The sequence below is a fragment of the Argentina silus genome, assembly GCF_951799395.1.
Source record: "Argentina silus genome assembly, chromosome: 3".
Classification (NCBI taxonomy): Eukaryota; Metazoa; Chordata; class Actinopteri; order Argentiniformes; family Argentinidae; genus Argentina; species Argentina silus.
In genome coordinates, this window is record NC_139657.1 from 7,581,330 (window position 1) to 7,599,325 (window position 17,996).

Sequence of the window (17,996 nt, forward strand, 5' to 3'; positions counted from 1 at the left end):
AAGTGAAATGCGGAATTTGTGCTTACTGGAATAAACATTATCTGCTACTGTGAAGAATGAGCCTAGCAAAAAAGAGATGCACTTGTTGCATTTTTCTCATTGATAATTTCTTCATATGGGGGGCTTTAAACCGACTCCAGACAAGAGAACACCAAGAGAATACAGACCAAAGACTGGCATTTCCATGGCAAAGCTCAGGCTCACTTATGGCAGCCAGACCTGGCCTACTTCTGGCCCGGGGAACAAAGTTGGGCCACATCTGGATGCCGGTAGAAAACAGATGTGAGCCAGAACTGGGCCGTCATTTCTCTGCTGACTGGGATATGGTTCCACATTCAATAACATTGAAGTGCCTTGGTACAATAATTGCAGTGCTGCATCTGTTTTTTCGGCAGCTCTTGAGTGCTTCAAAACTCAGCATGTGATCCTGTTTCAGAAAATAATGGTACTCAATGGAAAGTACACTGCATCTCTGTTCTCTTCACTGTTATTTCCCCTAAGTGCTTTCCACATTATTAGGCAGGGCTACAAACAAAAAAAAGGCAAAGCCCCAGTACAATTTTAAAACTGCTTTTTTAGGTGCTTTAAGGTATTTCAGTTACCTTTGGCAATAACACATTTGAACAATGTGCACAGGCACCATGAACCAATTTTCTTTGCCAGAAGCAAAATCAGCTAGCATCTGTTTAGTATTTACCAATGTCACATTGGTGCATGCCTGGAGGCTTGCTGCCCGATTGCAAATAATGGAGTTCACACTTACTGGCAGTGGGCTACAGTTTTATTGTCTGCAGTTAAACAAATACAAAAACACAACGTGTACCTGCATCTATCCTTCTGTCTCACATAAAAAATGTGAATCAATGTAACCAAAACATTCATTAAAAATGAATATACTATATAAAATACTGATCAGGTCTAACCTGATCAAAATCATTATCATAGGATTCAGGGTTTAGAAAGCAACTTTCTACACAGTAGAATTTACAGTATAATGTTGGTGGTTCAGCTCCCTCTGCTCATTTCTTGACAGGCTGTTGATCACTATGTCACACTGAAGCTGGAATTCAACTAAAGTGCATTGCTCCTTGTCTGAAATGTGCTTACACATGGTAGAGGAGAAGGGGGAGTTAGAAATCCAAACCGGTGGCAGATCTGCTCATTATCTCTGCCAAGTTTAACGTCAGTGCACAGTAGGTTGCCCATGAGACACAAAAGGACTGCCAATCTTATATCAAGTGTCAACTTCTTTGATCTAGGCAACTCCTAGTTGCTGCTGTGTGTGCAGGCTTCTGTTCAAACCCAGCACAAGCACACCCGATTCAATAAACTGTGGTCCCCAGATCAAAGATCACAGAGTTGATTCTTTTTTTGAAAGAAAACCAAAAAAGAAATCAGATAGTGCTGGGCAGGGGCAAAAACCTGCACACCCAGTTGCTAACCCAAGACTGGAGTTGAGGACCCTTGCTCTGGATCTTTGCGTGATTAGACTCTAGATCTCCTCAGCTGTTCAGTATGACACATACTTTGAGTGGCTGCCTGCTACATGGGCCGATCAGCCAACGATCAGCTGGCTAACCCTCTGTGATCACCTCTCTCACACAATCAGTCAACCTGACAGTGATCACAGGAGGGGGATAGCACTGGTTTTGAAAAGCTTGCCTTTCAACTTCACCTATTTTCGGCCCATTCTTCCATGCTAATTTTATTGCAACATAATGTCTTTTACAAGACCACTGAATTTATTTGAGGAGAGCGAGCTGGTCACTGAAAGCAGTGGGCAGTCTTCAGTGTTACAAATGAAACAGTCTGTGTTACAAATAAATGCACATAATACTACAGCTATTACAGACATACAGTACCTTGCGTAAGTATTGGGCAATTTTTCTTCTTTTGGCTCTATAATCCAAAAGTTTGGATTTGAAATCAAACAATTACTGAGGTTAAGGTAGACATTCTCGACCAAGTCAAACAATATTAAAGATGAGTGCTTAATTTGGACATTATATCAATCTGTCCTATTACTTTTGGTGTTGTGAATGTGTAAAAAGTGTCATTTCTAAATGGTGAAACCAATATGTATACAAATAAAAGCAGATAATCTGTACTTTAACCTCATTGTAATTGTTTTGATTTAAAATCCAAACTTTTGAAGCATAGAGCCAAAAGAAGAAAAATGCTTCACTGTCCCATTACTTACACAGGCCACTATAGATGGCTATATATATATACCACTGAAAACTGTACAGTATGTTACTGTTATTATATAGTAGCTGGTGGTCCTCCAGAAAACAGAACTGCCACTTAGAATGCATGGCAGCTGCTCAGTTACACAGTGATACTCTGCACAGCGATGGGACGCAGTGCCACCGTACCATCTGCCTCCTCCAAACAGGTGTGACACTGTTTCCTTATGATTCAGGGAGGCAGATATGCATCAGTTTGTCAAGAGGGTAAAACAACAAATATCACAATTCAGTAGATTGTGTCATTTGCTTGAACATTATGCAATGTTCCAATCCCACACACAGCCCACGTTGTAATGTGAGATTTGAAAAAAAAAAATATATATATACATGGAAATGTAAGACGTTTTACCTAACAAAGCCCATGCTAGTCCTTTACTTGGACCTGAATCAATTTGAGAGCAGCAGCAGTACACACTACTTCATTGTCCCCCACTGATGAAATCAGAGAGGGGACTATGATTTGGTCTCTGTCCGTTTGCATGTCACAAGCTTTTTCTCTGACACCACTGGGACAATTTTGATGAAACTTGGGTAAATGATGGGTCTTGCCATACAGATGGGACATGTACAATTACACTGATTGGCCCAGTTTTTACGAAACTATGGTGAAAGATGCGTCTTGCCATAGACATTGTTTAGGAGTTTTAAGGTGACGTCATAACAGGGTGCAAAGTGGAAAGCTATGTCCGGAGTGTCCACCAGGTGCATTTTTCATTCCACCAGCGCCTTTTTCCGAAACGTGGCCTATATCAATATGGAAACCAGAGTTGTGTAACCTAGGATTATAGCCAGTTACATTAGTAACCAAATAATTTGCCTGTGTTAATGTTTTGCCTATTGGTGAAATTTGTGTTTGAAGTAAAGGCATCTTACTGTATATCAATAGAGTTAGTATGATAGTAGCCTAATGGCGCCCAAATAATGTTTCACTTTGGTCAAAGAAGGTGATCGCACCAAGAGAAAAGACCTCCATGTATGTAACGGGGACACAGCACTGTAAGGCAGAGACAACCAGATTATCATAGTAAAACGTTTATGAACAAACGTTTATGCTTCATTAACAGGCTTCTCCATCACTACGCTTTTATAGAGGGGCGCTACATCATTTGTGGGGGTCAACGTTGGGGTACTGTACAACTGTTTATTTAGTTGCTCTTAAAAAAAGGAAGTCCAGTACCTGTGCTGAGATTCAATGTGCCCAAGAACAGTTTTCCTAAAAAACTTTTTGCTCACCTGTTGGTGTTCTAGAAGCTTTTTACTTTCGGGAGATGACTCCCCCGTCTTGGTCTGGTTCTGGTAGCAATCTCCACCAATCTGGTGGAAGACAAACAAACATGCCCCTCAATGTACAGTAAAATCCCATACTCTGTAGGGGGCGATTCTGTGCAATTCTACATAGTTTTCAACATATCTTCAGCAACAGTGTGCTCTTCAGGCCTACTGTACCTCTTTTTAACTTCATGCCTGCACTTCCATCTCTCGCTCTCTTGCTCTCTCTCCTCTTGTGTGTGAATCTGCCTATCCACCTTTCCCATTATGATGAAGCATCATTCTTTTTGTTTTTTATCAACAGTTATTATATCCGAAATAAAGATAAGATATGATGTGGAAATGAAAATAAGACACCACATTGAATTTAGGATTTGCTTCAGTAATGGCAGTATTTGCCTCTGCTACTTATAGTATGTATAGTCATCACACCTTGACTAAATCACGAAAGATATTTGAAGTATGCACTTCTAAACCACTTTACCGGTCCCCTGTGAGCCCCTAACATTTGTGAAATGTCATTATCTAGCTTGTTGGTTAGTGATGATAGGATTTATTTTTGATACAGAATGTGATAGGCCACAGACATAGCTAAAACCGATCTTTACAAATACGTGTACTAACTGACACAGTTTCTGCCACTGTCTCCGTTTTTGGGGTGCTCTATTGTGCCTATTGTTACAGTGAGCAGCAAAACAAACCACAATGTTTTACATCTGTATATTTATCTCCAAGCATGGAATAACACTCCATTTGACCAGTGTGCAGTATAGCCTGTAAAGTAACTGGTTAGTCTTCTGTCTAATGCTGCAAATTCATTTTAATGAAAAAAACATTAGTACCAGAAAGAGGACTTATCTCCAGCTCTGTGTTTGGGCTGCTTCATGAAAAATTAAACATGGTGCAGTGAACGTGATAATAGAGAAGCAGTTTTATACATCTAGGGACATTAGCTACCTGTATGCAGTCTGTTCTTTGTAGACACACTGGAAACACTCAGACTGTACTGCACCGAACCACTGACTATGCTTCGATAATTGTATCTCTTTGCATAGAAATGATAGGCAAATTAATATGGCTCAAGGCAACATGGAATGCTAAACAATGTTTGGATGTACAGGCTTGAGGGGGTCGTCAAATGAGATGAATTAAATCATGGTGTATTAGATAAAACCATTTCCAATCCCCAAGCTCACGAATTGCAAATGAAACAGTACTATTTCCAAGTGTGAAGCATGGTGAGGAGAAGGAGATCACTCTCTGGACTGCACACAAACATTTCCTGAACAACAGATTTGGAAAGAACTCATGAATAATCTCTCTCCATCTCATCTCAAACCCATAGTGAAAGGCATGCTAAATGCGCCAGTGTTCTTGAGCAACGTAACACGTGAGTCTGTATCACTTAGATACTGTGCATCTCGTCCCACCTGTACCCGAAAGCATGTCTCTTCCTGCAGGATCCCCCCTTTATGGCCCTGCCAAAATGATATCATCAATAACATGACAAGAGCGAACATTGTTTTTGGCACGATTTCATTAAGGGACAATCTCTTTGACACGTTTCCCATAGAGAGTAATTTTCTCTCTAGATGCCATCCCTCTGGTCCATGCACTCTCTCTCTCCAGTGACCTACCGCCTCATTTCTGTTGCAGTTATTGATAACCACATGTCAAGAAGACCTATCCCCCCTGGAACTGTGCCCCCCCCCCCCCCCCCCCCCCCATGGTTTGACACGTCATTAAAGCTGGGAAGTCAACCTCGGCTTTCTCGTCAAGGGATCACATATACACACAATGTAAGACTGCCTGTTGCCTGTGTTTTTTAGTTTTTTTATTATCCTTTGTGTGCAAGTGAGCAGCTGTGTATTTCTTGACAAACACATACAATTAAATTTTTGCTAGTGAATTCCGAAGCCCAATTATTTGCAAGCATTGCAAACAAATTAGTCTCATACCTCACAGTTGTGATGTCTTGAAGATGAACTGAAATCTAAATTGAGCTGCAGTAGTGTGAAAATGGCCACTATAACGCTGTCAAATAGAATACATTTGGGGTAAAAGTTGCCCGTGATCTCTGATGACTGAGGGTTTAACCGGGATTCAATGAACAGATGAACCTGCTGGATTTGGGCCCAGGGTCAGAAATAAGCTATTACAGTTTAATTATGCCAATGGCTCACCTTTTCCATTTGGCAGTCTTTGACTCCACTCTCTCTCCTCATCACCCCGATGTTCACAGGTGATTTACTGGCTGTGATGATTCTCTGAACTTTCGGAATATCCTGTGAAAAAAAAGTGGGAGAATTTCCAGTTTTCCAGAAACAATCAAACTTATGAATATAGTGTTGGAGCAAGTTATTCAGAAATCCTGGGTAGAAGAATATCTTACTAATGGCCTATGAAGACAACTAAGATAAGATGGAAGATGATATTTCACCTAAACATGAAAATAGGGTGAACCATCCCTTTAACTGATATGCGAAAAGACTAAACTAGGATGGACAGTGCAGATCTATTAAAGTAAGCTATGACAAGGTGGTGCGAAATAGTCCTGACTTGGATCCTGATATGGTTTGTTTTCAGTAACTGCATGGCTTAGAGTTGCGATTTTGCTTCTACCACAACTGTCAAATGCCTTCCTTAGTTGGGTTCTCTTTCAGTCAACTCGGTTCAACCCCTCTCTATGGGACATTCTTTCGCTGAAGACGCCTATTCAGTAACACCTGGCCAGTGACACTTGTGAGAGAGAGCCCTGCCAAACACCCGTCTCAATAAAGGGACGCAGCAAGTCCGCCATTTCATCCTTTCCACTCTTCGCTCGCTGGCTGCCCTAAGTGCACTATAGCTGTATTATTGTAGCTAGCCACAACTTCACTTAACTATTCTACTGAGAATCATGTAATAGAATGGGAGTGTCTAACGAATACCTGATGCTGCCTTTCGGTCTGTCCCTGGCCCCAACGACATTCACAAAGTGTGTCGAAGCCACCATCGCCCCCCCCTTCTGGGAAGAGGCATTCAGATTCTCATGCATATCGACCGCTGGCTCATATGCATGGACTCTGAGGTGCAGGCAGCAGATCATACAGCAGTACTGCTGTCACATCTGCTCGACCTTGGCTTCCAGATTAATCATGCCAAAGTTTTTGCTCATTCTCTCCCTTTTAGGTCTGACCACGGACTCTGTCTCGTTCAGAACTATCCGCACCACAGACAGACACACGGTTTTGGGGTTCATGGCTTCATCGATTATGGTCGTTCAGCTTGGCCTCCTCCACACCACCAACGACGAGTGCTCGTCTCCACCCAGTGTGTTTCTTGGAGACGCTACAGTGTGGCAACTCTAGATCTGTTCACAGGGAAACGGGCAATGCCCGTTATTGTTCGCGATGACCACCAGTGGCCACAGCTCCTGATGCCTTCCCTCCAGTGGGCCTAATGCCTCCCACATTCAACAGAGTAAGAGCGAACAGTTTGTCTCTGCTACTAATAGCCCCGAACTGGCGTAGAGACCTTGGAGGTTGCAGATAGTTCAGCTTTTTAGGCAACTTCCATTACGCAGGGATTTATTGTTCCAGCTCAGGGCCAGTAGGTCCAGTTGTTATCTACCCTCATCGCAAGGCCAAACTTAGTCTTGTAAGGCCTGCCGCTGAACGTGATTGGCAGAGAGCTAGGGTGCCGTCCACCAGAGGCCTTTATGACCTTAAGTGGAGGCTATTTAGGTGTGGTGTGAGAGCTGCGAGAGTTGCACAACCTTGATGAACCTACGCAGTCCCCTGGTCGCGTTGTTGTCGATGAAGCATGAGTCAGCCTTTAGTCCATCCTACATGCACTCAGTTTGCCCCTGGTGACATTTGGTTATCTTATGTCCTAACGCAGCGTTTTCGCTCCAGGGGTCTTCTTCATCTCCTTCAGAGAACCTACATTTGTAACCTTTAGTTTTCCCCCCTCTAGGCCACAATTTAAGTGATTTTTCACAGCACCTCTCCCATATCTCCTGCAAGCTTCACCGGCATGTACCAGGAGTTATTGAATAGGGGTCTTCAGCGAAAGGTACACAAGAGTGCGTGTCCCATAGTGAGGGCTCTCCCATATCTCCTTCAGAGAACTCGGTGTTTGTGATTTCTGAGCTCACTAGTGCTTTCTTTCCTTTTAATGATGTTCAAAACTATTGATTTTGGTAGGTTTAAGGTTTTGGCTACGTTTCAGATTTTCCCTGACATTCATTGACGTCCCTTTGGTCCTCATGTTGACAGACACCAATAGCATACTCAAAAAGCCTGAATCAAACCTAGAATCAATAATAGACATTGAGAGCTCTCTTATGACTGCACAAATGATGTGACGGAACACACCTGACAAACCAGAAACACCTGTAAAGCCAATTGTCCCATCATTTTTGGGTACCCTGAAATAGGGGGACTATGCATGTCTGTCTGTCTGCCCGCCATCCTATTCTATGTAGCGTCTCAGTCCAGCTGTTCAGAACTGTAAGGTTCATGGCAGCCTTGGCCTTCCCTTTCCCCTAACCCTAGCCCTAACCCTAACCTTAGCCCTAACCTTAGCCTTAGACCTAACCCTAATCCTAGCCCTACTCCTAACCATAACTCTAATCCTAGCCCTAACCCTAACCCTAACCCTAGCCTTTGGCCTTCCCTTTACCATACAGACATCCAATACTCTCCAAACTGTCCTAGCCCTAACCCTAACCTTAGGCCTAACCCTAACCCTAACCTCAGGCCTAACACAAACCTTAGGCCTAACCCTAATCCTAGCCCTAACACTAGCCCTAAACCTAACCCTAAACTTAAGCCTAACCCCAACCCTAACCCTCGCCCTAACCTTAGGCCTAGCCCTAATCCTAACTCTAGCCCTAAACCTAACCATAACCCTAGCCCTAAATCTAACCCTAACCCTAAGTGAAAATAAACTCAGTGTTTACCCCCTTGACTTATTTCAACAGGAAAACTATCAAAAAGTAAATAGGAAGTGGTGAGAAGGAGCCAATTAAATGTCTGATTTCTCCTCAGGCGTAGTGCCCGAAGCATTCAAGACATCATCTCCCATTATTTGGATGGCAATTGCATGCTATTGGACCCCAAGACATGGCTTCCTCCCTCAGCCTGTTAAATATGAAGGAACTTCCACTCCGATCTTGCTAATCCCTGCAACCTTGCACTAATGAATCTTTCACCAGCCGAGGACGGTGCGTGCGTGCGTGCGTGCGTGAGTGTGTGCGTGAGTGCGTGGGTGCGTGTGTGTGTGCAAGGCAAAGACTGGATGTCTTATCTGTGGTGTCTACTGGATCTTAAGGCCCATTATGTTTTCATATTGTGAATATGAGAGTGAGTGGGGTTGCTGCATGTACTTGCACAAACATCCCAGCACTTATCCACTTTGGAATCCAAAGACACAAAACAGATTTCAGCATAGGAGTACTAACCTGAATGTATTTTATCACCAAGAAAAGGACGAGGAGCCTTGTAAGCTATATTTTGTATAGCCATTGAGGACAACTGTAGTAGGCTTTTCTTTTTTCATTTTAATGATGCTTTATTATGATTTATCAGAGTAAACACAGAGGAATGTATCCCTCTGATTAGCCATGCTCACTGACACATCTGAGCATGTCCAACTGGCTTTTAGCAGCTATTCATACCTATTCAATACCTAATTAATACCAAAGAATTCACACCACAGAAACCAGGCAGAGGATAGGCTGATGGCAGACTTTTCGAGAGCCCCAGCTTGCACTAGCATATTGAGTCCGTTCGAGATGTCTGTGACCAAAAGGAGGTGCGCCACATGGCCATCAACAAGCAGTGACTTGCGCTCCTCTCAAGAAGAAATGAGGTCCAACAACACGATTTCAGTTTCCCATACTCAGTCAGTGGTGTTTTGTATATTTTTTTCTGTCCTCCATTCTGACCATCTTTGGCAGTGATTTAGATGAGATGTGGGCCCACTCCGCGAGAACATGCAGCAACGACAGATGGAGCGGCACAGTAATCTGTACAGTGAGGACCCTCTCTGAATCGCCTAGCAGACAGTAGCCGTGGATACAGGAGAGGAAGGATAGCAGCTAGCAAGTGCTCAGGATTGAGTGGAGCTATTTGTATGCTAATCAAGGGAGAAGTAAAAACTTGATTTGCATAAGTAGATCCCTCTCTGCCTTCACCTACTTGCTGTAGGGTTTCCTTTGGTTGTCTTTTCTTTGTCAAACACTTTTTATCCACCTTGTTCGTTTGGCTCACAGTAATGAAAAGGGGGCTGGCAAATTTACATCTGCCATAATAGAGTCATCCTCTGCTGCTATGAACATTGACTCGTTTATATCTTGGATTTAAAGTGGCTATTACATTTCTTTTTGCCATATATTATAATGTCACAATGGGGGAGGGTACTGAAGTGTGATGAAAAATAGCTATAAAGCGTCCTCTGGGTGGCATATATAACGTCAAAGCTCTACTAGACATCCAACACACACAGGCTGAATTAGTTGTGACAGCATGAGAGAGAAAAGCCTCTTAGAAAGAGAGTTGCTCACCAGGATCACGACAGTTAAGATGCCACAGTGTAGTGTGGCTGACTTGATGATTTCAATGTGACTTCAGTGGTTGTTCAGAAAATCTGAACCAAGGCAATCTGTGATTAAGTCCAACTCAACTCTGCAGGGCGTTAGATGAAGCGAGTGAGTGTACAGTATTCTAAAAAGAACACATGCGTTTTCATTTAAAGAAAGGTCCATAGAGTCACCGAGAGAGAGCTGCTGCAAAGCTTATTTAAATCGATGCCCTCAAAGGCTTGATTCTCTACACTTTCAACTAACTTTACCACATATCCTAGAGCGTACTTCACGATAGAGTGAAGAAGACACAGTACCCTCTATCAGTGAGAGGTTTACTGTTTCCTGAGGAAAGTAACAATGACCTCAAGACCTGCTCCACAACAAATAAATCTTTCCTCTTTTTTCTTCCATCCTGCACTATTTAATGGTGCAGCAATGATAGATTATAAGAAAATGTGAGAAAATCATCTGATATTCACATCATTAGTAACGTCGACAGTACATGGTATACTTGATTATGATTATGAAGTGAAGGTCTAATGGAATGTACTACTACTGTACTACACTCAACTTAAAAAAGGGTATTTCAGAATCAGCTTTAAGATACACTGTCCTCAAGTACAGCACAGTATAATTCTGTTTTTATAACCCCTGTACGCTTCCCTGTCATCCATGATTTGCTCCCAAGGGATTAAGTCCTGGGGCTTTTGTTAAGTGCTCTATGACAATGACTTTGAAAGACACTAAACAAAGCATATGCCACATTGAATTTTAAATATAAAGCTGCTGGATTTGGACACGTTATTACTTCAAAGAACTTCTAGAATCCCATTTGTGTGACAATTGGCTTTGGTAGTGATTATGTTCAGGGCTACTCCTCTCTGGGGAGTGACAATAATAGCATCCACTAGATACATCAGCCCTTGGAGGTGAGGTTGTAGCCAACTTCTGGCCAATTTCTAAATCGAACATCTACATCAATGCTGTGTGCACCCATTGATCTGTGGTGAGCTTTCTGGCTTCAATGCTACACATTAGTACAATAGTGATGAGATGAGATACATACTGTACATAATGTAAAGCACTTTGGGCACCAGGAGAAGTGCTATATATTGTACATCCAATTAATCCATTATTAAGTATTGCGACATGGTCTGGTTGATTGTCTCATTGGGGAGACTCGTGTTCTACAGAGGGTCACATAATGTCTTACCTTGGCATGTGGCTGCTGAAAGGTGACCCTGGAGCTGTTGACCAGTGAAGAGTATCTAAACAAGTGGGTGGTGGCGCCGGGGAACCTGTGGCTGCTGGTGGGCTGGTTGTGCAGGACAGCCGAGAAGCAGATATGAACCGTGTCCTTCAGAGCCTTCAGCTGAGACTCCTGTCCCACAGCAACAAACAAACAGATACAGTATGAGCTTTGACAGTGATTTCTGTAGCTTTACTCCATTTATTCACCCATTCATCCCTCCATCCAGCTGTTCGTCCGTCCGTCTGTCTGTCCATCCATCCGTCCATCGGCCCATCCATCCATGCATGCATCTGTTTATCATCCATGAATCCATGAACCATCCATGAATCCAACAGATAATTCAAAAAGATACTGTAGGTAAAAACTGTGACATTATAGTATGGTACCTATATTTAGCTTGATCTACACAATCTATTGTACAATATGTGGAACATGGACTCATCTCCACATTAGACTGCTTTCCTAGGTCTAAGAACAATTTGACAAACTTTTATTCAAAACCACCACTTCAATATGTGCTCCACTTCCTCAATTTATCAGCCCATGCTTGAGTCTAATCCACCCACTGATACTATATTCAACAATCCTATATTATCTTCCATCACACTGGCTCTCCAAATGCATCCAAGCATTCATCACTGCACCTATAATAAGTATAATTGAATGATTCCGTGCCGCACTAAATTAAATAGACGCAAGAAAACTCCAGGGGTTTGATGCATAATCTCACACCACCTACTCTTTCCTTTAATAATTCAGAGTAGAGAGCACCTCTTTTTACGTACTTTGACTTCACAAAGCATTAAAAAAGATCACAGCCAGAGACAAACTATCCCAGAGAAGGAATAAAAGGAAAACTACAAAACAAAACATGAAACAAAATATCAAAGTTGAAAGTTTAAAAACATATGGATTATTTCGTGATGAAAGGTTTCTGCTATTCACCTTGTCTAGTGCAGCCTTCTCCAGCTCTTCTTTGGCAACAGTTAACTTGTGCTCCAAATCCATTAGCTGCTGCCCCTATTGAAAGACACAATTGTTAAAACAATTGAACTGTTGGGACTCTGCAAACACAGCATTTTTCCCCAACCCATGTTGTCTTGCCTTGACTACTAAATAAAGATTTAGTCACTTCTGAACAGAGGCTAAATCTTCAGTGTTAACTTTGCAAAGCTCATCACTTTTGGTTGATTATCTTCCCCTCAAAACTATACCCGAAAATACCACACACTTTGCAATATGTTGACTATAATAAACTGACATTGTAAAAAGCTGTGACAGAGCTAGCGATTCACACATAGAAATACATTTACATTTATTTACATTTACGGTATTTAAATATGACAAACTAATTGCACATGGTTTAATTGCAGATTATACAGTATCTACAAAAGGATGCATCAGTCAAATAAGACAATCAGTAATAATGTGAAATGTGTGTGACAAATACTGTAGGGGTTTTGATTTGATCGAAACATACACTACTTTACACTCAATCTGTTAAGGAAAGGCAGTTCGGCATGTCCATTTTACTCAATAAGGTTCTCATTTAAGCAGTTGTTAGAAAACCCACTATATTAATACATTTTGAGTGTAAAAAACAACAACTACCCTGCTACATTCAATGGAGTGAAAAGACTTGCAAGTAGGATGCCTAATTGGATGGCCGACTGTGCAAATGTTGTGACAAATGTAAGGCTTTTAGGATTTCCTGTATCCATTGGCTTATGAAAGAAGAAATAGGCAAACTGTACAACATCCAATTCATAGCTTCCCTGTAAGACATGGTAACTGTAAGCCAGGCAATAGACTGTTAGTCACGTTATCTTGTAAAGCAGCTCAATGTGTGGACCAGTGCATTTCATGGAGTATGGGGTTATACTATACTTTGAGGATAAGGGGAATAAGAGACATGTATCACGATTTATTCAGGACCAGCTTGAAAATGATATGCCTTTTTACAAAAGCTTTCATTTTGTCAATTCAAAACAATATTCAAATGCCCTGAAGACCAGGGTTGGGGTAAACCTAATCTAAAGTCTGTTAAAATTAATAACGGCTTCTGTTTAACTGGCCTGGGTGATGGACATCACACTGTGAAAGTTTATGGTGCGCCTTTAACAGGGCTCCCCCAATGATATACTGTCACAGTAAGAAATACCAAGGTCGACTTATCTGGCATGAACAATTTCGAGAACCCATGGAACAGCTCAGTTCTAATGCTGAAACGTGATTTCTGTTTGGGAAACTCTATGTGACGGACCAGTGTAAGTTTCAGTTAAGAGCTATGACTTGGGGTTGTAGTGCTGCCGGACTGATGGTGGTCTGTGTCGTGTCTCTCCTCCATCTATGTCCTATTTGCGGAGCTGTCTGGTCTCTGTACGTCTCTTGTCTCCGCATATGTCTAGAGCATACAGTCAAGTGTACCTTCAGATTTCGTATGTAATTGTCATAAGCTTTTTAAATAGTGCTTTTAACTGACTTTGTCATGACTGCTGGTTTACATTTGAAAATTAATGCACTTGTGTTGATTACTGTTGATAACAAGTTGTCATTTCTTTACACCCTTTGTAGTGCATATATACATGTTGTGAGTTCTGTGTTTTGAAAAGTCCAAATACTCTAATTTGCTCCAAACACGGACAGAATAAGTAATCTAGTATCTACATCTACTGTCTACAGCAAAATCATGCATGGATGATTTCATCAGATTGAAATCACTCAAAAGATTATTCAAATTATATCATGTTCAGCAACAATATATCTTTTTTCAATCAAAGAGTAGTCTCTAGTCTCTTAAGAATAGCCTTGGCTCCTCACTTATAGATTCAGAGGGAGGTTGCTCATTCAACTGTGTTTATAGATCCAGGTCTCAGTGAGTGAGCAATGGTATAAATGATGCTATAGATGGGCCTAAGATGTAGCAATGCACTATTTAACCTTTTCAATGAAGCATAGAGTAGGGTTTGCCATGCTGTTACAGAGGTAGACTACAATACAAAAGCCACTGAGCTAGATTCAAGAGTAACAGTATGTAAAGAAACCAAAGAATCAATTTCCCCCTTTGAAACTATCACACAATAGTTGTCCAATTGTGTATGTGAGAAAAATCCAAAGTAATGAACTTTCAAAATACTTCCTTAATCATAAGCATAAAGGGTAGTATATAATCTCTCCGTAGCAAATGGCGATTGAAAGGCAGAGGTAGTCATTGCTCCATTGCTAAATTACTCAGGAGAAGAAAAAGGAAAGTGAGGCCTTGACCAAAGGCTTTCTCAAAGCCAGCTCTTTCAAAAAAAGATCATCATCAGCATACCTTCACTGGAAATGGTTGCAGTTGCTTCAGCCCTGTGAAACACCTTTTCTTAACAGTGTGTGGGTCTTGGTGTTCATGGCCTCAAACTGCATTTGAAATGTAAACTGTCCCCTTCATTTATAGCATGTGGGAGTGAATTCAATTTCATATTTTCATTTATTTTTTATTTTTTATAAATGACAAATCTTTAATATACCTTACTTACTTAATATACTGTAGAATGTGCATTATAAACAACTTAAAATGCCTCTAAAGATGGGCCTCAAAAGCCTTTCAGTTTGTGGGGAATGTTTAGCCAGTGGGCAGGGTGGGGAATGTTTAGCCAGTGGGCAGGGTGGGGAATGTTTAGCCAGTGGGCAGGGTGGGGAATGTTTAGCAAGTGGGCAGGGTATGGTAGAGTGTTGACCCATTAAAGAGGCTGTCATCATTGGAGAGCTCCCTGACGACTAGGGGCAAATGTTCAATGACCCACACATGTTGAATCATGGTTATAAAAGAAGTCACAAAAAGCTAAATCTTCTCTGTTCCATTGTTGAGTCCATTATTATGGAGTATAAGGTCACTAGGGCAGTCACTTCTCCTGTCAGCCGTTGCAAGTCTATTTTGAAACTGTAGACATCACATTCGTTGAGATAAGTGACTCCTGAGGAATAGCAAAAGCAGCATTAGTTAGAGGTGCAGTACACAGGAAAAACCTGGCATCTTCAGGACACACAATGTCCATTTGAAGAGATACTCAATATTGACAGAGCAGCAAGGAGACAGCTTCAAAGCAAACCATGAAAATGAGCATCTTTAGCCATTGTACTCTAGTCTTCTGATCAGTTCAAAATTGAGCTGTGCTTGAAGAATGATTTACATTATTAAGTATATATATTATAAAGTATATACATTATAAAGTATATCAATCGCATCATTTCTAATATTTTTTATATTTTTTTTATATTTATTTAATACAATTCATAAAAAGGAGGGTGTTGCCTGACTGTTTACTAGTTGTTTCCTTTGTTAGTTGCATGACTGCCACATCCAGGACAGCAGTATCTATGTCAGGCTTCTGTAGCTGACCTCTGAATCACCACCGCAAGGCTGATGCAACAATGGCTCAGCGGCTCTGGGCAAAGGTAGTGCTTTAGATAGGGTAATAGGGCGTCATTTGATATACAGCAAATTAATCTGCTGAAGCGTCTTCCTCTCTGACCTTCTGCTGAAGCAAGTATGTTTGTTGGTCACGTCTTACAAATCACTGCCATTTCTGATTGCTCATTGTGCCCCATTTGACAAGACAAGACCTGAGAGGAGAATATATCAAATAATGATATTTTGCACACTGTAACACCTGCATTTAATTTTCCAAAGTCATAACAGTTTTAGAGCCTGCGTTATAAATTATGACAAAAAAGTCTACCAATCATTCATCCTCGGGACTGTAATAGAAAAGGGAGCGGGCCAACTGGACAATATATTCCAGTGGTGGACTGGATGAATACAACTCTGTGCTGAGGGATGAGGCTCTTTCAATCCACTTCCGTCATTATTCCTTCTGGCAGTGCTTAGAAGTGATGGATCTGGGGGATCAAATCTTACATTTATCAAATGATATTACGGGGCACTCTGGTAGAAATGTCAACTGACATTTCTCGACCTAGCACTGCAAACAAGATCCAGAAAGGTCAGTCTAAGTGCCAGTAAATGCCAATGATTATTACATGAATCCTCAGATACAAAAACACTTAAAAAAGATCAATTCGTGCAATTAGAATGGGCTTATATGTGTTGGTGTGTAAGCATATGTGATGGGTAGTACCTCCGTCAATAAGGATTCTACCTCTAGGGCAACCCCGCAGCCACAGGTAACCCCGCAGCCACAGGTAACCCCGCAGCCACAGGCAACCCCGCAGCCATCAGCTACAGGTAAGACGGGACATCTGTTGCCCATAGGTACTCATGCCGATAACGTAAAAATCCTGGAAATCTGAAGCCATGCCCGGCTACTGGGGTACAAAAATCAAGTTTCCTCATTGACCCTCACTACAAATAGCTTACCATTGGCCACTGTTGTTATTTTTATGTTTCAATAAACTTTTTCATGGGTTTGGGGTGTCATTATTAAAATAGCCATCAATCACCATCAATCACCACTACCCCACTGGAAAATGCGTTGGAAACCCCATTGGAAACCGCACTTCCGTACCCCAATAGAGAGGTATGGCCTCTGTGAAAACGTCTCTCCGTGAGCATCTATGATAATGGAACTTCATATTTAAGCAAAGTGTTTCATCGATGCACCATTGTGGTCGCTTTCCGTAGGACTTTAAACCAAGCCGAAAGGTAAGACACGGAGAAAGAGAAACATTATTTGTTATTTGTGTTCTGTGAAGATGAAACCAGACGGACACTGCGATTTTCACAAACGCAGACGATTCCAGCTAACGAGAGGGTCTCATACTAAAAGACAAATTCTCCATGTCATGGTACTTCGATGCAATGTACTGTACACAGTATGTTCCATGCTGAGGTACAAGCTTTCTAAACACTTCCTAATGGTTGTAGTGACTATGTTTAATAGGTAGTGATCAGGGAATGGATCCCTTGAAATAAATATTTCATTTTGTTGTTTTGGTCCTACCCGGTTTGTATATAAACATGTTGTTACTGCCAGCGGTGTCCTTGGGGAGTGGACTCAGCAATTTTCACCTTTCTGCCTCTGGTGGTTGCCTCTTCGAATCATGCACGCAGAAACAACAGCTCATGTACAACACTGCAAGTCCATTTGGGGGGGTTATATTATTATTAGGGAGGGATTTTGTTGGGAATTTCCCCGTGGTGGCAGATTTCCAACAAACGTACGCCCTACTCCTTTAAGGGCTTTTGACTTGTTTGTCATGGACTGAGTGATTATTTTGTATTTTCATATTTTCATACCCTGAGCTTGACAGTACAAATCTTATGTCTTCAATAAATAATGGTACCATAGCGTACTGAACTGTATGTCCCATAAATAATGGTACCATAGCATATTGTACTGTATGTCCCATGCTGTACAAATCATAGAACTAATGTTTATCATCACATATCATTGTTCCTGATTAGAGGAACAGGCCCTATGGGGTGGCACTACATTAAACCAAGGCAAACCTTCAGGGGACGTTTGCAGTATATGAGAAACAGCACTGGGGCAAAAGCTGAGTGCTCTCGGTGTACTGGCCTTCTCTTCAAGGTGGGAGTTACTAATCACAGATTCAATTAAGTCAAGAGCCCCCCGATGAGATCATCCTGGACTGAAGCACTTGTTTACCTCTGGTCTGGAAACTGCAATAAAGCGGCCCCCTCTTCATT

At 41.6% G+C, this 17,996-nt stretch overlaps 1 protein-coding gene across 1 annotated transcript in view; it reads right to left on the minus strand.

Annotated features, from left to right (window-relative positions):
• Positions 1 to 17,996, minus strand: part of luzp2 (leucine zipper protein 2) — a 102,108-nt gene that overhangs the window by 2,188 nt on the left and 81,924 nt on the right. Inside the window, exons 8-11 of the mRNA XM_083667341.1 lie at positions 12,287 to 12,361; positions 11,303 to 11,470; positions 5,702 to 5,803; positions 3,483 to 3,563 (exon numbers count right to left, since the gene is read on the minus strand). Coding sequence (XP_083523467.1) covers positions 3,483 to 3,563; positions 5,702 to 5,803; positions 11,303 to 11,470; positions 12,287 to 12,361 — 426 coding nt within the window. The remainder of the gene's footprint in view (positions 1 to 3,482; positions 3,564 to 5,701; positions 5,804 to 11,302; positions 11,471 to 12,286; positions 12,362 to 17,996) is intronic.